Genomic DNA, 18,314 nt, shown 5'->3' on the forward strand with positions numbered 1-18,314 from the left:
CATGTGAGGATTTCTACAGTTGAGTCATGAGACCTGGAAAGGGATAAGAGATCGAAAAGCCATCCCAAACAGCACTCAGAAGAATGAAAGCTATGCCCTGGAAGGGTCAAACAGTCAAGTGAAGACAGACACATAATTTTTTGCCTTAAATTTATTTAAGTTAGAGCTGTTAGGACACTAAAAGATTAAGGCCTTGGAGATAATATTGTTGTCTGTGTTACGGTTGATATGATTATTGCTCCCTTCTGCACCCTAACAGTAAGGGAGTTACATACACAGTGACAACTATGTATACAAACAATACCTCATGTTAATGACTAGATTATGCCATAGTTTGTGCACATACCTCTAACCACTGACCAAAACCCTGTAATAAAATGAATATAAAGCATATTAAGAAGGATTTTGGGATCCAGAACAATGAGCCTTCTGATCCCCAGGTGTCTTCTTTCCTATCCCTCTCTGTGATTTCTCAGTTCTTTGTCCAGGTATCCCATCATCTGTGCTGTTCTATTGTTGCAGTTAGTGACAGTACTGATATTCAGAACACCTCAAAATAAACTGTGGAAACACACTTTCCCAACTTTTCTTTTTCCAAAGAAGATCCTCAACAGTAATGATATGAACACCTCTAAACAAACTGTTGATACACTTTTTCCCAAAGAAGATACATAAAATTATATGAGCATCTATACATTTCTGGAGTATTGTTACTTCTGCTAATATAAGAGATGGATAAGTGTCCCTTTTATACATTTGGTATGTGGTTTTGCATAAATTTTCACAAAAATATATACATTGTGAAATAATATGATTTATTTCATAGGTCACAAACTGACTGGAGTGAATGACCCTAAAGTCTTATCTCAGTTGCCTGAATCAGACTTAGATTAATCTGAATTGGTTAATTATTAATATTTCTCCATGAAACTCAACAACATAGAATGAAGTTTGAGGGTCGGGTCATCCCATACCTCTAAGGTTTATATGTGTATTAGAGTAATACACACCTACCCTGCTCACTGCTCACACTCATTGCACACAGAAGTGTTATAATTGTCTTCAGATCAGAAATATGCTAGAGCCTAAAGTAAAATGAGATGAGCTGTACATTCTCAACGCAAGAGGGAGGATCACCCCTGCAATTTTTCTCAGTGGAGAATACTTCCTATAACTTTTACTGACTTAGCTTCGACTCTGTACACTACCATTATTAGGGAGGGTCACACTGAATATGCAGCAACAATACTGCAGCAACCTTAGCTGCCTTTGAATTGTACCTCCAATGTTGAGACCAAGGTCAATCCTGCAATTTAATCACATATTTAATGACATCTGATCATTTCAAGCCCTGGTTTAAAATCCAGCTATCAATGCTCTTACCAGTGTGAAAGGTCTCACTCATTTAGGTTTTTTGTTTATCTTCTTGTATTTCAGATACTGATTAGATGTTGGTTTTTGAGATCGAGCTTTTAGTTTGCATTTGATTTGTGGAGGTGTTAGTGATTCCAGGTGAACTGCATATATTGTAATGTAAATAATTTGATGTTTTGACATATAAATTTAATTTTGGCAATTGAGGAAGTGAATACACATCAATTACAAAAGTTTCTTTATATGTGTTAGTATTGCTTTATTGTGAACTTCCTTAAAAGCAGTCATAGTAGCACATATCCTTAATCCCATCTCTTCTGTCACTGAGACAAGGCTTGAAACGTCTAGATCATTTGTCACTTCATAGTGAGAACCTTTCTACAAAGAAGGGGGAGAGAATAGCAAAAAGAGCAAATTAACCTACCATCAGTTTTGTTATATATTCCTTACACTTTGTCATTAAGACCACCATAATAGTACTTTTTATTATTCCTTACAATGCTCTTTCCCTGTTCTGAGCTATCCTTTATGGGTCTAAAAGAAATTAGAAATATACTTCAGGAAAGTATTAAGCATATAATATGCAATGTTTGCCTAAATTGTCTTGTTATTGGAAAGACACTTGTATTTTTTATTCTGGTAACAAAGATTATAAACTAAGTTACAATTGTATTCCAGATGGAACACAGACTAGAAACATGAAGGGCAGCACTAAAGAATGCTACTGGTACCACTAATATAGTAAATAAATTTAGGCAAACCTCCTTCAGAATAAAAGCCACAGGACAGCCCCAACATTACTTTCATTGTTTCATGTGAAGAATAGAACATTTTTTTTAGTAAAGACAAATTTTCACAGATATTACCATCAATTGGGTAAATATTTCTGAAGGCATTCAGAAAGGATGCTGTGACCATGGTGAGAGAAGCAGATTTATCTGGGACTTATTCAAAACACCATTCCAAGCACTGCACCTGCACTAGAGTATTTATAGTCCTCATGACAGTTCTGCAATTTAGGAAAGGAATTCAATATATCACTCAAAAAGACCTAGCCAACAAGGCCAAGCAAATTTCCCAAGTACCTAAGACTGACCATAATTCAAATCCAGTTTTCCACACGGCATATCTGAGGCAATTTTTTAAATGTCACATTCATTACCTTTTAAGAACTATGGAGTAGATGAAGCCACATTATCTTCTTCATTATGGTTATAATGGCAACAAAATTGCTACAGAATATAAATATTTTTAAATGAAAAGGGTATGGGTAATGACTTTGTATCAAATGATCTTTGTATCAAATAAAGATCGGTTTAATTTCTAGAGATATAGCTGAATGAACATCATACAGCTTTCAATGTTTGTGGAAGTAATTGGTGTAATAGTTTAAGGAGTAACAAATCCATGTCAACGACACCTATGCTTATGAACACAGGCTTTTATCATTAAGTACCTTGAATGCAAATGGAATAGTTTGTTAGTGATATATAATCCAAAAGGAATATTTTTTTGTGAATAGGTACTTTGTTGTACTAAAAAAATCTATTCACTGTTCTAAAACATGTATTAATTTAATGGATAGTATTGTTATTACTATAATGTATGTATAATATATGTAATGTTATTATAATATATAAATGATATATGTATAGTATAATTACTGATATTCTATTACTACTATAAATTATATATGTATAAAATTTGTTTTATTATTATACTGTGAAGGATACAAGGAATGACTTTATTTAAATAAACATATTTGTATGTTTTAGGTGCATAAGTTATTTTTGTGCCAGTACTGAGGTTTGAACTATGGCCTGGTGTTTTCCTTGAACCATTTTGCTCAGTGCTAGCAGTTTACAACTTGAACCCCAGGACAACTTCATACTTTTTTCTTGGCTAATTGTCTGTATGAGTCTCAGAGTTATTTTCTGTTTGGGCTAGCTTCAAACAGCTATCTTCAGATCTCTACCTACTAAGTAGCTGTGATTATCCGTGGCATGTTCTTAAGTCATTATTATTGAGTGTTCAATAATATTTTGATATTTCATTTCTAAACCAATTCAGAATAAACAACTACTTATTGGGTAAAACTTTATTTTGCAACAGAAACTGTAAGGACCCTTACTTTAAAATCAGTTTTCAAAGGTATTGCTAGTATAATTCTTTGTCTTACAAGCAGAAAAATTACATAAACATCCCTATCTTAACCGTCTCATTTTCAACAGTATACAAACTACAATATAAACATTCATCTTCCAGAAATCACACCTCTCTAATTACATATTCACCTTTGATTATTCTCCACATGATTATGAACATCCTCTAAGATAGGCTAAACTTATCCACTAGAGTCAGCCTACCACAGCAAACACATTGTAATACTTACTGAATAAATTTGCTTGTCCTCATCCTTATCAGATTTGCAGCTACTTCAGTAAAGAGTATTTTCTGCTGCTTTGCTTGTAGAAAACATCATCCTGTTCTATCTTCCAGCAAAGAAACTGTGGTTGCCAGGCTTGAGAACTGTTAGATTCAGAGGTTCTTTAGTTTTGAATTTTTCCTTTTCTTTCTTGGTAGGTAAGTTGGAATAAGAAAAAAAATTAAGCAGTGTAATTTAGTTTAAATGAAAAGACATTTATTTGAAAATGTATATGTCTGAGTCAAGCAGAAAAGTTCAGATAAGTTGATGTTAGGAAAATGAACCCTAAGATATGTATTCAAATGTTTTTTTCTTTCAGGTGATTGTTTCTAACACATTTATAAGATTATTTCTTTCTTGCTTTGTATGTCCCTCCCTCATGGTATAACCCCTGCTTTCACTGTATTTGAGGTTGGTATAATTTGTGGAGGGGAAGGGAAAAAACAAATCGTTTAAATAGGTATACAGGTGGATTCATTGCAACAATGAGATGTACAAGTAGTTATGTGGAAAAACGAACTTTACAACTTTGATGGGTGGGGAGACTAGGATTGGGGGAGGGGTGAGGGGAGGATGGGAAGGGATGGGAAAGGGAAACAAAGGAGGAGGCTACAATGCATGATTGGAAATGTACTTATTATCTTGACCATGTAATTGTAACACCCTCTGTACAGTATTTTCACAATAAAAATGAAAAAGAAAGAAAAGAAAGAAAATACTACAAGTTATTGTTATTTAAATTAATTTTTAATTCAAAAAGAATAGGGTTGGGTTTAGTGGTGCTTGACTTACTATTTAGAAGGCTGAAAGTTGAGGATCATAGTTTCAAGACAGACAAGCTAAAATGGACCATGGTACTCACAGAGAAGGTGAAATGGACTATGGTACCCTTACCTTCAACTAAGAACCAAAAAGCTAAAGGTGGATCTGTGGCTCAAATGGAAGAATGCCAACCTTGAGCAAAAAAGAAAACCAAAAGGACCTGAAATTAAGTCCTAGCTCTAGCACATAGATAATATATATATACATATATATATATATATACACACACACTATATGTATATATATGTATGTCAATATGTAAATTATATATGTATATGTATGTATATATAATTATATAATAAATTATTTGCAAGTGTCAACTATATAAAAGCAAGCATTTAGTCTTGCTCTTAAAAACAGAATCATACACAATTATGAATCCCTGTGATTTATAGGAGCCAACATATATAGAAATGTAAATGACTAGATTAGGAAATTAATAGAATGATTTTTGTTATAGAATAGACTGTATGCACAAGATTAGGCAAATGATACTAAGTCTTATAGTACAAGAAATCGCATTTAGATATGGACTATGCCACTCAGTAAACAGGTTGATCAGGAAAATATGATAGCTATATGCATATAAATATGCATATGTGTGTATAAACATTCACAGTGGAATTTTATTTATCCATTATAAAGAATGATAATGCATCATTTGCAAAGAAAGGAAAGAAATTGGGGGAAATCATGTTAAGTGAAATATGGGAAGAAAGTCAAACCCAGGGAGATATGTTTTCTTTTATATAGGAAGGTAGACATGATCAGGATCAATACAATATGCACACTTTGGGGTGGAATCCAAGTATACACCTAGTTATGAACTGAAATATGGTTGGTTCAGAGAATTTAAATAATGTAATTCCTTAGACTAGCTAACTAACCTTCCAACAAAATAAACACCAGGAATCAAGTACTCAGAAGTAGGGCTGGGATCAAGGTAGGGAGAAATAGATATATGAAGCAATAAAGTGGGGATAAATGCAATGATCTAACTTAATGCATATCCCATAAAATGAAGAAATTGAGGAAAAGTTGGTAGTGAGAGCATTGGGGAAAATTATGAAAGAGGTGACATTGATCAAGATCCAGTGTACTCATGTACTCATGAATTGAATGTCAACTCCTATGTACATGTTGAAATCAAAATAAACTTTAAAAGCCCAATATTCGGTATGCTTATGGAAATATTACAGTGATGGTGGTTCTCTGAATAACTAACCAAGAACGAAGAGTTCAAGAAAGTAAGTAGCAGAAAGGAAATCATGTTCAGCTGGGGAAGAAGTTTAAGATGGGGCAGATTAATGAAAACAGGAAGGGATAGCAAATACAATCATAATATTAATGATACATATGTAAAAATGGAACCAGGTAACTTGGAGGATGGGTAGTGTTGGGAAAGATGGGGTAGATCAATGTAACACTAATCAAGATGCATTATACTAATAAACTCATTGAATTGAAACCTCTTTGCACAACAACTTTATGATAAATACAAATGAATGAAAACAAACACAAGAATTGAATTTGTATTCCATTTCTTATAGCACAAGTAATATATAGTAAGCTATAATTTGGACAAAATACAAAATTAATAAACTACATGACAAAATAGGAAACTGGAAATATGGGTAATATTGCCTTTGGAAATATACATGCCTTATACATTTCAAAAATATCAATATTGTGATTACTTCGATTTTCTTTTGAAAATAAAGTGATCTATAAACTTTGACACACGATTATCATAATGTTTAATAATACATAATTTAGCTAGATTTCCTAAGAAAACCATTTTTATTTATCTTATATTATAAAATATAAGGAACTGTTATGACACCACTATACTGTAACACAGATACTGAAGGTTCGCTCTTAAATCGCTCCACAGGAGACTGTTACATATAAGCTGCTACAAGTTGCAAAATCCCAAATATAAGTTAAATTACTTAGAAGGAAATGGTAGGAGGACAATTATTATCGTTCACAATCAATATCAGCCTTGGACATCCTGAAAGAGAGTAAGTCAGAGACAAATGTGTTTGTTTCACCAGGCCTCTACTTCCAAACTAGAAGTGTTGGAAAGACCCATCATGTCAACCTACTACTAAAAGCCAGACCACTAGATAGTCAGATCCTCTAAGACTCCTACATGGAAGACTATCTCTGACCCGCATGCTCTTCTTTTCACCAAAGAAACAGTGCATTTAGTAATTTATGTTTTTTGAATTTAGATAATGAATGAACATTTTTCATACAAATCAAGTTTGAAATACCTTTGATATATTTTCCCATGCTTAAAACTAGCAATACAATAAATAATAGTAGCCACAACTTGGAACTTTTATGCATCAATGGAAAAACAATCTTGAAAAAATGGATTCTGGGAAGAACCTATTAAATCCAGGGATGCATCTATTTTACACACAATTGTTCAAGTGGAAGGAAGGCCAACATAGTTTCATTAAAGTAAGAATTAGTCAAAGGTCTGCACATCCACACTTAAAAAATATTATATTTGTTTTAAACTTGCTGATTGTACTCTAGGTAGACTTTGTAGACTTGGTTATTGTTGACAGACAAAATCTACTTGAGTGAGACATAGGAACCTTAAGCAAGACTTCCTGATAAAGCACATGGTAAGTTAGAAGAGGAAACCAGAGTCAAAAAATGAAACTTACTTTTTGTTGGTCACAGCGCATGAACTCAGGGACTGAGTACTGTCCTTGAGCTCTTTGGTTCAAAGCTAGCCCTCTCCAACTTTGGTACAGAGTACCACTTCTGATTTTTTGTTGGGTAACTAGAGAGAAATCTCATAGACCTTCTTCTCAGGCTAGCTTAGAACCCCCATCCTCATATCTCCGTCTCTTGCATATGTAGGATTGTAGTTATAAGCCATCAGTATCCACAACCCCCAAACGGAAACGTTTGAGATTCTAATAAGTTCAATTTTCAGTGAAAACCTCAAAAAGTATGGCAAGGAAAGACCTCCTAGAATTGTTCTTGCTACTAAAGAATTGAAGCTACAGAGTGAGCAACCAGGAAGTTGTCTGTTTGTATAGATGCAAGTCTAGAAGGGTGCCATTAATTTCAGTTATTTTTTTCAATATGATGATCTTCAGTACAAACCTGAACTTGTTGTCACAATGCATCTACCTCTTGGCATGAGCTGAGCCTGGACCTATTCTACCTCAAATGCAAGAGATGCAAAAGAATAGCTCACAGTTTTGGAATGAGTTTCATCAATGTACACCAAATATGCATATACTTCAGTCGAGTTGACCATGCAGATGAATCTGTTTTTCTAACCTTCTTCCATCTTCTATCATTCACCAGCTTTTGATGAATCTCATTTTGTACCTCTTTATTCAACTTCTCAAGATAATTTCTTATTAAGCTTCTAAAATTGTCTTTTCCCCCAATTGTTGCCTTCTTAACATTGCCTCAAATTATAAACTATATATGATTGTCCTGTATGTGTTTACTGATATATTTAAATTTTGGTCTACCATCCACATATTATAGGATATCTTTAACCTGCTATAACTGCTCTGAAAATCATTATGGAGGTTCCTCACCAAAGCAAAAACACAATGCCATAAAACCAAGTGAAATTAAAATTGTGTATATCCAAAAATATTTTTGAAATGAAATAGTAGAAGCATTCACTTCTCTTATATCCCAGTATATGTTTATAGCTATGAATATTACATTTTCTTTATTCCCTCTTTCTGGTACACCTAGGTGGACTGCAGAGATTGATTGTTATGAATGCTCCTGCCATGAACATGGATATTCATGTTGAATCATATTCCTTCAATATGTATCCAAGTTGTTGTAAAGGTCATTAAAATATGTGTCTTTTTTGGCATTGTGTAAACTTCCATTCTGAGCTGCTTATGGGTTGCACTAGTTTATAATGCCACACAACTGAATATTCCTGATTTATTTCAACCTCTCCAGCATTTGTTTTTATTTGTTTGAGTTGTGATAAGTATTCTGATGTGTAATATGGAATCTCAGTGACTTTTTGATACATATTTCCTTTGTGGATAAGAATTTCAAATATTTCATTTATTTATTAAACATTTATATTTGTAATACATTCCTAATCAGTGACTTTCTTTTTTTTTGTTATTTGATCAATTTTTAAGTTTTAGAATTTGTGATTTTTTTTCCCATTCCAACTATTCACCTTAGTAAAAAAAAATTATCACTACAGTGCACAATTTACTAAAATCAAGCGATTGTACATTTATAACACTGTTTTTGTTTTGTTTTTTTTACAACCAGACAATTATTTCAATAAAGACGCCCAACTTCTTTCACTAGAAAGATAGATTGAAAGGATAGTATCTCATATTAGCCCTAAGCTAATCTCAGAATTACCAGTCACAGGGAAGGCCCCAAGAGTTGGGCTAAGTAAAATGCACTTACACAGTAAAAACAGCATTTCAAGTGATCAAAGGGCTTCATAAATTTTTTAAAAGGCACCACCTTCAACAAGCAAATGGTGCAGTTCACAAGCAGACCATAGGAATCTGAACATCCAGAAGATCCAAGGATAAAAGTATACAGAAGGGGGGCTGAGAAGGTGGTTCAGTGGTAGAGCGCTTGCCTTGCATGCCTGAGGCCCTGGGTTCGATTCCTCAGCACCACATAAGAAAAAAGAAAAAAGCCGGAAGTGGCGCTGTGGCTCAAGTGGTACAGCGCTAGCCTTGAGCTGAAGAGCTGTGGGACAGTGCCCAGGCCCAGAGTTCAGGCCCCACAACCGGACCCAAAAAAAAATTTATAAAGAAAGACAACTTTAGAACGTTGACTCAGAATTGGGGGGGGGGACAACCACTAGATACCAAAACTCAATGCTGAAGTGAAGAAGTGTTTTACCCCAAACCTCAGCTGTGTTTGATTCTCTCACATCACACAGACACAGACACACACAGAGACACACACACACACAGACACAGACACAGACACACACACACACACACACACACACACACACACACACACACACACACACACACACACCCCTCATGTACACAAAGAACCCTAGGGGCAGTTGTTTCTGGGACAGTGAAGCTTTTTTATTCTTCCTTTTAGATAATCAAATGTGATGTTGTGGTTGGCTTCACAGCCACCCCACACCTGAGCAGGAGGGAAAGGATTCCTGAGACTGCAGGATGGCCTTGTGTACCCCTGGCTTCCTGTGTAAGATTGTAGTTCGTGGACCCCTAGGCCAAGCTGAACAGCGGGTACAGTTTGGCTGGAGGATGGCACCCCAGAGCTCTGCATGCATGCATGGGAAGCCCTGTGAGCATGTCTGGGATGGCCTTTCAGCAGTGTGGAGAAGTTGACACCTGTAGTTGGACATGGCAGCAGGCAGGAGAATAGCAGGAATCCTAAAGACAGGAGAGGCACAGGAGTGAATGCGCTTTTCCATGGAGAAACCTAGACTACACGAATGAAGTTCCCAGCCCACACAAGACGGCCACCGCTCAGGTCCCCAGATGCCCTATCTGGTCTTGTCCACAAAGCCTGGTCCTGATCTAGAGCTGGAACCTCCCCGGCTGTCCTGGGCTCAGTGCCGCAGGAGCAGTGAACTCCAGATGTGCTTCCTACGCCCAGTCATTGCAACTCAATGATTATAGTCACAATTCTTCTTTCCCTGGTATCCTAGTTTCTGCTACTCTGTTCTACTACCCATAATTCATAGTACCATGGCTCCAGCCACCTGATTCCCTGACACCCCTGACACTGATACTCCATTCCCTAAGTAAAAAAGTGCAGAGTGGGCACAGCCAGTCGACTTTGGTACTCCTGGCATCTTTCAGGCACATTGGGACCAATTATTCCTCAGGTATTTAACATGAGCTACTAACTGCAGGTGGAAAGGGAAAAAAGTTATACGGAGGTGACTAAAATGTAGAGTCATCAACATATCATCGGTTGCTAGGAAAAGAAGGCCTTAAGGTAAAAGTTAATGAGAAGAGAAAATTTTACAAAGAATATTGGGGATGATGAAATAGGTTTAGCTTAGTCTCATACTAGTGATCTGATTTATTTTATGACACAGATATGCAACTTTTGCATTTTAAAAATTGATGAAGATGCATATATGTGGTACTTATATTAATTTATGGAATAGTTGCATATAATTAATGCTATTCAATATTTTATGTTCTATGATAGTTAACTCATGAGTCTACCATTGTCAATATGAATTGAGCTATTAACAAATGGAATTTCACTGTCAAATACTACAAGGAGATTACTGGTGCTAGTACCGAAATGAAAGCTAGTAAAACTGAATAAAGCTACAAGTTTGAAAGGAGGGGGTAGTGTTAAGGACTTCTTCACCATGGAATCTGGGAAGACTAGAATGTGTTTTCTTGAAATACTTGTTTTTTTAACCTTGTTAGAAATCAGAACATTATTATTTATTCTTGCTTTTTGGGACCTTTTTAGTGAATGGTTTACAAAAAATTATCAACATGACTTTGAAAATTCACTGATGTGAATTATCAGATGAACATTATATGCAAAGCTTCCCTGAGATGCAGGCAAGCTGGATTCCTTTTCTATTAAATTAATGAAATAAGCTTAGTTTTGAATGGATGGACAGTCCATGACATTTGTTCCCAAACAAGAAAAGTTACAGGAGAAAATAAAAGAGAAAGGAGACCCAAGCCTCCTGAAATTAGCGGAAATATATAGAAATATAATTTAAAAAATCATGGTTCAAAGTAAACCATGGTTTTAAAGGTTGAAATAATATAGTTAATATATATTGCTGTAATAAAACATAATATTTCTATGTTCTGGTTCTGTTTATATCACTGAAGGAAAATATTAGAAAATAGAAAGTATATGTGGCACATGTTGCTTCCGGTCCCAAGAAGGGGAGTGGAACTTCTGAATGTGTGTCCTGGGAAGGTCCCCATCACCAGCCCACGAAGACCCATCAGAGGTCCGTGTGGTGACCTTGCAGGGGCTCCAGGGTACCACAAGGATACTGCATTGTATCTCTAAAGCCTTCACCTTTGTACTACACTGAGATTTAGGGAGTAAGAGGGTAATGGGGCTTAGAAAAAGAGTTGTGATATTCTAAGAGAATACCTAAAACACCAGTCCACAAATCCACATTTTCAGTAAGGTACCTTTCTACCTGAATATAGGAAAAATACAGTGAACCAAAGAAAGTGGGCCCTAGAACTAAGCAAAAGTTACTAACCAGATATGACTGAGGCAAGCAAATTTAACCTAACACATAAATATGCAAAATCTGCACTGTTTATATGAATACACTTGGAAACAAAATGCAATAGAAGATAGATACCTTGTATTAATACTTACTCAGCTAGGCCACGGTGGCTCGTAACTACAGTCCTATATAGGAAAATTGAGCTTTTGTGAATAACAAGTATACAAGATTCCATTTCACAAATAACCAGGAAAAGATTAGCTGGACCGGCACTGGTGATACATACCTGTAATCCTCCTTACTCAGGAGGCTGAGATCTGAGGATCGTGGTTCAAAGCCAGCCCAGGGAGTAACGTATGTTAGACTCATCTCCAAATAACCAGTAAAAAAACCGGAAGTGGCACTGTGGCTCAAGTGGTAGAGCACTGGCCTTGACTTGAAGAGCTCAGGAACAGCGCCTAGGCCCAGAGGTCAAGCCCCATGACCAACAAAAAAAGCTAGGTTGGAAGCACGACTTAAGTGGTAGAGTGACAAGCAAGCAAGCTGAATCCTTGAGTTCAAACCCTGGTACAAGCTAACAAGGAAGGAAACATATTCCCAACATTTTCTTTTCATGAAGGGAAGGAATGAGGTGGTTGTTCCATCAATCTTATCTAGGGAAATAATCAGTGATCCTTCTGGCAATCCCCAAGATGACAGAACCGATATCTTCTCTTTTTTCTCTCTCTCTCTCTCTCTCTCTCTCTCTCTCTCTTTCTCTCGTCTCTCTCTTCTCTCTCTCTCGTCTCTCTCTCTCTCTCTCTCTCTTCCCCTCTCTCTCTCTCTCTCTCTCTCTCTCTCTCTCTCTCTCTCTTCTCTCTCTCTCTCTCTCTCTCTCTCTCTCTCTCTCTCTGTGTGTGCTGTGTGTTGTGTGTGTGCTGTGTGTTCTGTGTGTGTTGTCCATTGGGGCTTGACTCAGAGGCTGGGAGCTGACCCAGAGTATTTTTGCTCAAGGACTAGTGCTCTACCAATTTGAAGCCAAAGTGCCACTTCAGGTTTTCTGGTGGTTACTTCGGAGATAGAGCTCTACATGACGTTTCCTGCCTGGGCTTGTCTTTGAATATCAATCCTCAGATCTCAGCCTCCTGAGGAGCTAGGATTATAGGCCTGAGCAACCTGTGCCCAGCTAAGGGAAGTCCCTAACAGGATGATCATCTGAATGCCAATGAACGATTCCTACCATTCTCTGTCTGATGTACTGTTAGACTCAAATTTTTTCTGAGTACTTACTAATAAGTTGTTTAACCCCTGTGCTTCCATGTAAGAAAGTTAACAGTTAACTGCTCAGAGCAATCCAGAGTTCAGTGAATTAATACACAGAAGTTCTATAAAGAGAAGATGTTGGCACACAGTAATACTTAGGAAATGTTATTTTTTATAACAAAATACAAGTAGTGACAGTTATCCTCACATATTATTGAACATATGGGACAAGGAACATTTCAACTTCCTCTAAGGAAGCAACATCAAAAAAGAAGAGCAACTGTGATTGTCAGTAAAAAGAAAACAGTATCCATCTAGAATTTATATAACTGAGAAGTGCACATTATATATTATTGAAAGCAGCAATGTTAAATCAGTATTAGGCAAGACTGAGATCAGCCAGTGTTACTGTCATTTGATATAGTTTTTCCAACTTTCAAAAGCTTGACAAGGGAGTACAGAAACAAGGATTTCTCAGCATGGTTGTCCAACGTGGCTACTCTATAGGGCAGCACCAGGAGTTCAACTAGATGCTTAGTAACAGCTATAGTCAGCAGAGATTTGTTGACTAGACCTCATGGAGATTGCCATCTCTCAGATAGATCACACAATCGTTAGTCTTTTATGAATGCTACAGTATCTCCATAAATATGAAGGTTAGGATGATGTTATAATTCATTCTGTTACTCACCCTTATATCACCCAACTATATATAAATGTTCATTGGTTCAGAAAGAATATTATGTGTTCCCAGAGGTATCCAGTTCACATAATTTCCCAACATTCATATAAATTTATATCTCTTTAGACAACTCATGGCTTAATTCATCATATTAAATATTAATCCTATTTTTCCAACATATTTTGTAGTTTTTGTTAAGAAAAATAGAAAAAGAGATAGGAGCAGGTTGGACTCTCCATCTTTTCAAAAAATATTTACAATATTTAATATACAAAAAGTAATAAGAATTAAAGATTAATTTTATAGTTGTTTTCCTTACTCTGATGTCTTTGTTTTTAATGGTTTCCTTTGTACAATTTAAATCTATTGTGTTATCCTATTTATTTAGGTCTGATACTTAAAAATGTTGTTTCTTCTTTCCTTGTATATAATTCAGTGACTGTGAACTCAGTTTTTCTCAGGTTTTCATGTGTTTTAGCCTTTAAAATTTTTCAGAAGTTTAATTTAGAAGTAAAACAGAAAGATCCTTGATAGAAGTCAGTACTATATTTTCATGTTTAGTCATTCTCAGAAAGAAAGTCGTCAATGAAAATATGTATTATGCAAAGTTATGATATGCTTGAGTGTCAAATTTCTGTACAAACTGGGGAGATGTTTAGGTTATTATGAAAACTGAAATGTGCCATGCATTCACTTGATTTCAATCTCCTCCCACTCCAATCAGTGCCAAATTAAAACATCCTTTCTCTCCCACATCATCTGAATATTTCATATTTCTGATTTTATATCAAAACATACAAGTAAAAGAAGTGAAGTGAGAACATCATGTGTAATAAATAAAAGGATATCTGCTAATCATTTAGGTAATATAACCAATTTCCAACCTCAAAACAAAATTGTTTCTTATAGTGGCATGCAAAATTCAATATATTCTGGCCAGATACAATGGATTGAGGCTTATGTTTGTTTTTTTTTTGTAACACTCAGGGACTTTTACATGCTAGACAAGAGTTCTACCACCATGCCATACCACCAGCCCACAGGGAATAACCCTTGCTTTCATTGTATTTGATGTTGGTATGAATTGTGTAGGAGAAGGCAAAAACAACCCATTTAAATAGGGATACAGGTGGACCCATTGCAACAATGATATATACAAGCCATTATGTTGAAAACTATCTTTACAACTTTGGCCGGGCAGAGGGGCAAGATGGGAAGGGATAGGAAGGGGAAACAAAGGAGGAGGCAACAATGCTTGAAAAGAAATATACTCATTACATTTCCCATGTAATTGTAACCCCTCTGTATGATATTTTCACAATAAAATCTTTAAAATAGAAAAGAAAAAAGAATGTAGTAAATCTTAAAAGCTGATATAAACTTATAACAGCTCTTACAGCCTCACCCACTCCTTGTCGGCTGGTGGTATGGCATGGTGGTGGACTCTCCATCTTGACAGGCTAGGACTACTTACTGAGAATCAATAAGGGGCAACCAAACTTCCTGGAGGAATGGAGGCTACAAGGAGGTGGGGTTGGAGGTGGACTTTTGTGGAGTCTCAGTCAGGGGGCAGAGGTTATCAAGGAGGTTATCAAAAGGCTATTAGGGCTGAGAGATGGGGACATTCAATCAGCTCACAGTGGAATGTTGGAGGCCAGGCTTGGGTCAGACTGCCCTGCCTGCACATCAAGTCCACACATACCTGGGTTTTGCTTGGTGTCCATATGCACCTGGGACAGTAGGGGGGTGGTCAATCTTTCATATTCCATCCTTAGGTATATAAGAAGTTTGGGACAAGACGGGAGAAGTAAGTCCTTAATATAGGTCTTTGGATAGATAAAAGGATTGGGCTGGAAGAAGAGATCAGGAAAGAGTTGTTATACTCTTCTTGGAGATCCTTCATCTGGTCCTATTGGGGATTTATTATCCAAACTGTTCTGTTTGGAATTTATATTCCATTTGGGATTTTCTAACTGAGGTATCATCCTAGTCGTGAACTTCCCTTTGCTTTTCTTTTGTCAGTCATAGGGCTTTAACTCTGGGCCTAGGTGCTGTCTCTCAGCCCTTCAGCTCAAGGCTACTTCTCTACCACTTGAGCCACAGTGCCACTTCCGGTTTTCTGGTGGTTAATTGGAGATAAGTGTTTCATGGACTTTTCCTGCCTGAGCTGGCTTTGAATTGTGATCCTCAGATCTGAGCCTCCTAAGTAACTGGGATGACAAGAGTGAGCCATCAGTGCCCGGCTTTGGTCTTGCACTTCAGATGGGGTCAGGGATGAAGTACTCCTGAAAACCAGGAAGGACCCGGAGGTGGGAGGGGTGGGAGGTGAGTGATCATGGGAGAAATGTGGAGTTATGAGAACAAAGCAGCTTCCCATCAACTTTGAATAGCAAATTAATTCTTCTGATAATCACCAATCATTGTGGCCTTTTTATTCTTATAAGTCACAGTGATAACATTGTTATTTCTATATCTATATCTATATCTATCTATCTATCTATCTATCTATCTATATATCTATCTATCTATCTATATATACATATATATATATATATTCACAGTGATATTTCTATAGTGCTAACCAGATGCTAGGCATTATGTGTACATTCTCTCCCTTACACATACACACACTCCTTATAACAACTCTGTAGCATAAGTACTGTATTATTACCATTTTACAGATGAAGAAAACAGAACTACTGAAGAAAGATTAAATAAATTTTCCAGTCTGGTGAGTGGTGGAGCTACAATTTGTACTCAGCACTCTGCATCCAAGTCTATGCTCTTTAGACACGCTTCCTTAAAAGTTCTAATGGTTTGAAGGTGAAGATGAGTGGAAGAAGTATAGAGAACAGGAAATCAATACTTGTGAAAGCATGTCAGATGTGAGGATAGTAGGAGAGGACAGGTATATGTCTGAGATTAAAAATAGGAGACATGAGGTGAACCCAGGGAAGGCACGGGTGGAACTGCGGGTCCTATGGGGGAATGACCATGTAGGACTGTGTAGGTCAGGTCAGAAACTAAAAAAGAGAAGGAAATCACTGGGGGGAGGTATGCAGTGAGGTAGAGGGAACAGCAGTCTGAATGCCACTTTGGTACACAAGGTGAAAATGCAGGGAGCCATGTGACAGCCAGATGACTGTGCTGTTGGAGGTATGGTACAAATCACACAGAACAGAGGGACGGATTGAATTTTGGAGAGGGAGTCACAAAGGGAGTTCCATAGGTTATTCCTAGGCTTCTACTTTGTGGAAACAACTGAGGAGGCTCAGAGGCTTGTAATGAAAGTAATTTGCTAAATCCTGGAGATGTGGAGTACAAGGAATATATGGGATCAGGGGAGGTGGCCAGAATTATACTGAAGGAAGGACTCAGAGATAATTCTGGAGATATACATGACAGTTTAAGGCACAGGATACATAAGATCCCACAAACGGGCTCTAGAAGAAGAGAAGCTGAAAGAGATGGCATTTTAAAAGACCTACAAGGCAAGGATGAGCCTTTAAAGGAGATGTTGAGACACAGAAGGAAAACCAGTACTGTGATATCAGAAGCCAGTTAGAGGACATGTTTAAGAAATCAATAAAGTCCAATGATTCTGAGAACCAAGAAGACTCAGGTTGAAACATCCATTACATCAGGAGACATGGTGACAGCTTCCAGAACACAAAGAGGGCAAGAGTGAAGTGAGGAATGAAGATGGGGTATGTAAATGAAGAAAGAGTGCACACAACTCAGAAAGAGGGAATCATGAGAGAATGGAGGCTCAAGAGAAGGGTCAGCAGATTTCTGAGTGCCAAGCACCAGTGCCTCACACCTGTAAGCCTAGCTACTCAGGAGGCTGAGATCTGAGAACCACAGTTCGAAACCAGCCTGGGTACACAAATCCTTCAGACTCTTATCTCCAATTAACCAGCAAAAATAGCAAAACTGGAGGCATGGCTCTAGCAGTCATGAGCAAAAATCCAAGTGACAACACGCATCTCTGAGTTCAAGTCCCAGAACCAGCATGAGAATGACTGTGTTTAAACTGTTGATTCCAAGACCAGAGCAGGGAGAAATGAGATGAATACAGAAGGGAAAAACCTGACATATGAAGCTTCTATGAAGTAGAGAGAGAAGACCAAAAGCTCTAAGAGCTGTGAGAAGATGGGCTTTTACCAGGAAGGCAGGAACTTAGGAGATGAGTGGCTATAGACAGGTTTGTACCTTTGACAGGGAAAAAACTGTGAAGTTCCCATCTGATGACTCCCACCTTGTTTATCACACAAAGCTGCACAGGGAGAATGAAAGAGGAGGTGTGGGGCAAAAGGGAAAGGGTAGTGTCAGAGTTCTGAGTAGATAAGAAGGACTAAGCTGTAAGGTGGTAAAAGTGAAACCCTGAAACAGATTGCTATGTGGAACTGAGGACTCATTTTAGAATACTGGGGGTCAAGCCTTGCAGAGATTTCAAATGATTACAGTGCCTGCCTGTGGGTACAGGCACGTAGCACAACTGTGAGAAGTCATCCTGCTGGGGTTTGGCTAAGCGAGATCCCATACGAACTCCAAAGGAAAAG

At 37.1% G+C, this 18,314-nt stretch overlaps 1 protein-coding gene across 1 annotated transcript in view; it reads right to left on the reverse strand.

Annotated features, from left to right (window-relative positions):
- Positions 1-3,900: 3,900 nt before the first annotated feature.
- Positions 3,901-18,314, reverse strand: part of LOC138820344 (intracellular hyaluronan-binding protein 4-like) — a 39,906-nt gene continuing 25,492 nt past the window's right edge. Inside the window, exon 4 of the mRNA XM_070011989.1 lies at positions 3,901-3,949. Coding sequence (XP_069868090.1) covers positions 3,913-3,949 — 37 coding nt within the window. The 3' untranslated portion in view covers positions 3,901-3,912. The remainder of the gene's footprint in view (positions 3,950-18,314) is intronic.

This window comes from Dipodomys merriami, unplaced genomic scaffold, assembly GCF_024711535.1.
Source record: "Dipodomys merriami isolate MVZ:Mamm:240054 unplaced genomic scaffold, mDipMer1.0.p SCAF_864, whole genome shotgun sequence".
Classification (NCBI taxonomy): Eukaryota; Metazoa; Chordata; class Mammalia; order Rodentia; family Heteromyidae; genus Dipodomys; species Dipodomys merriami.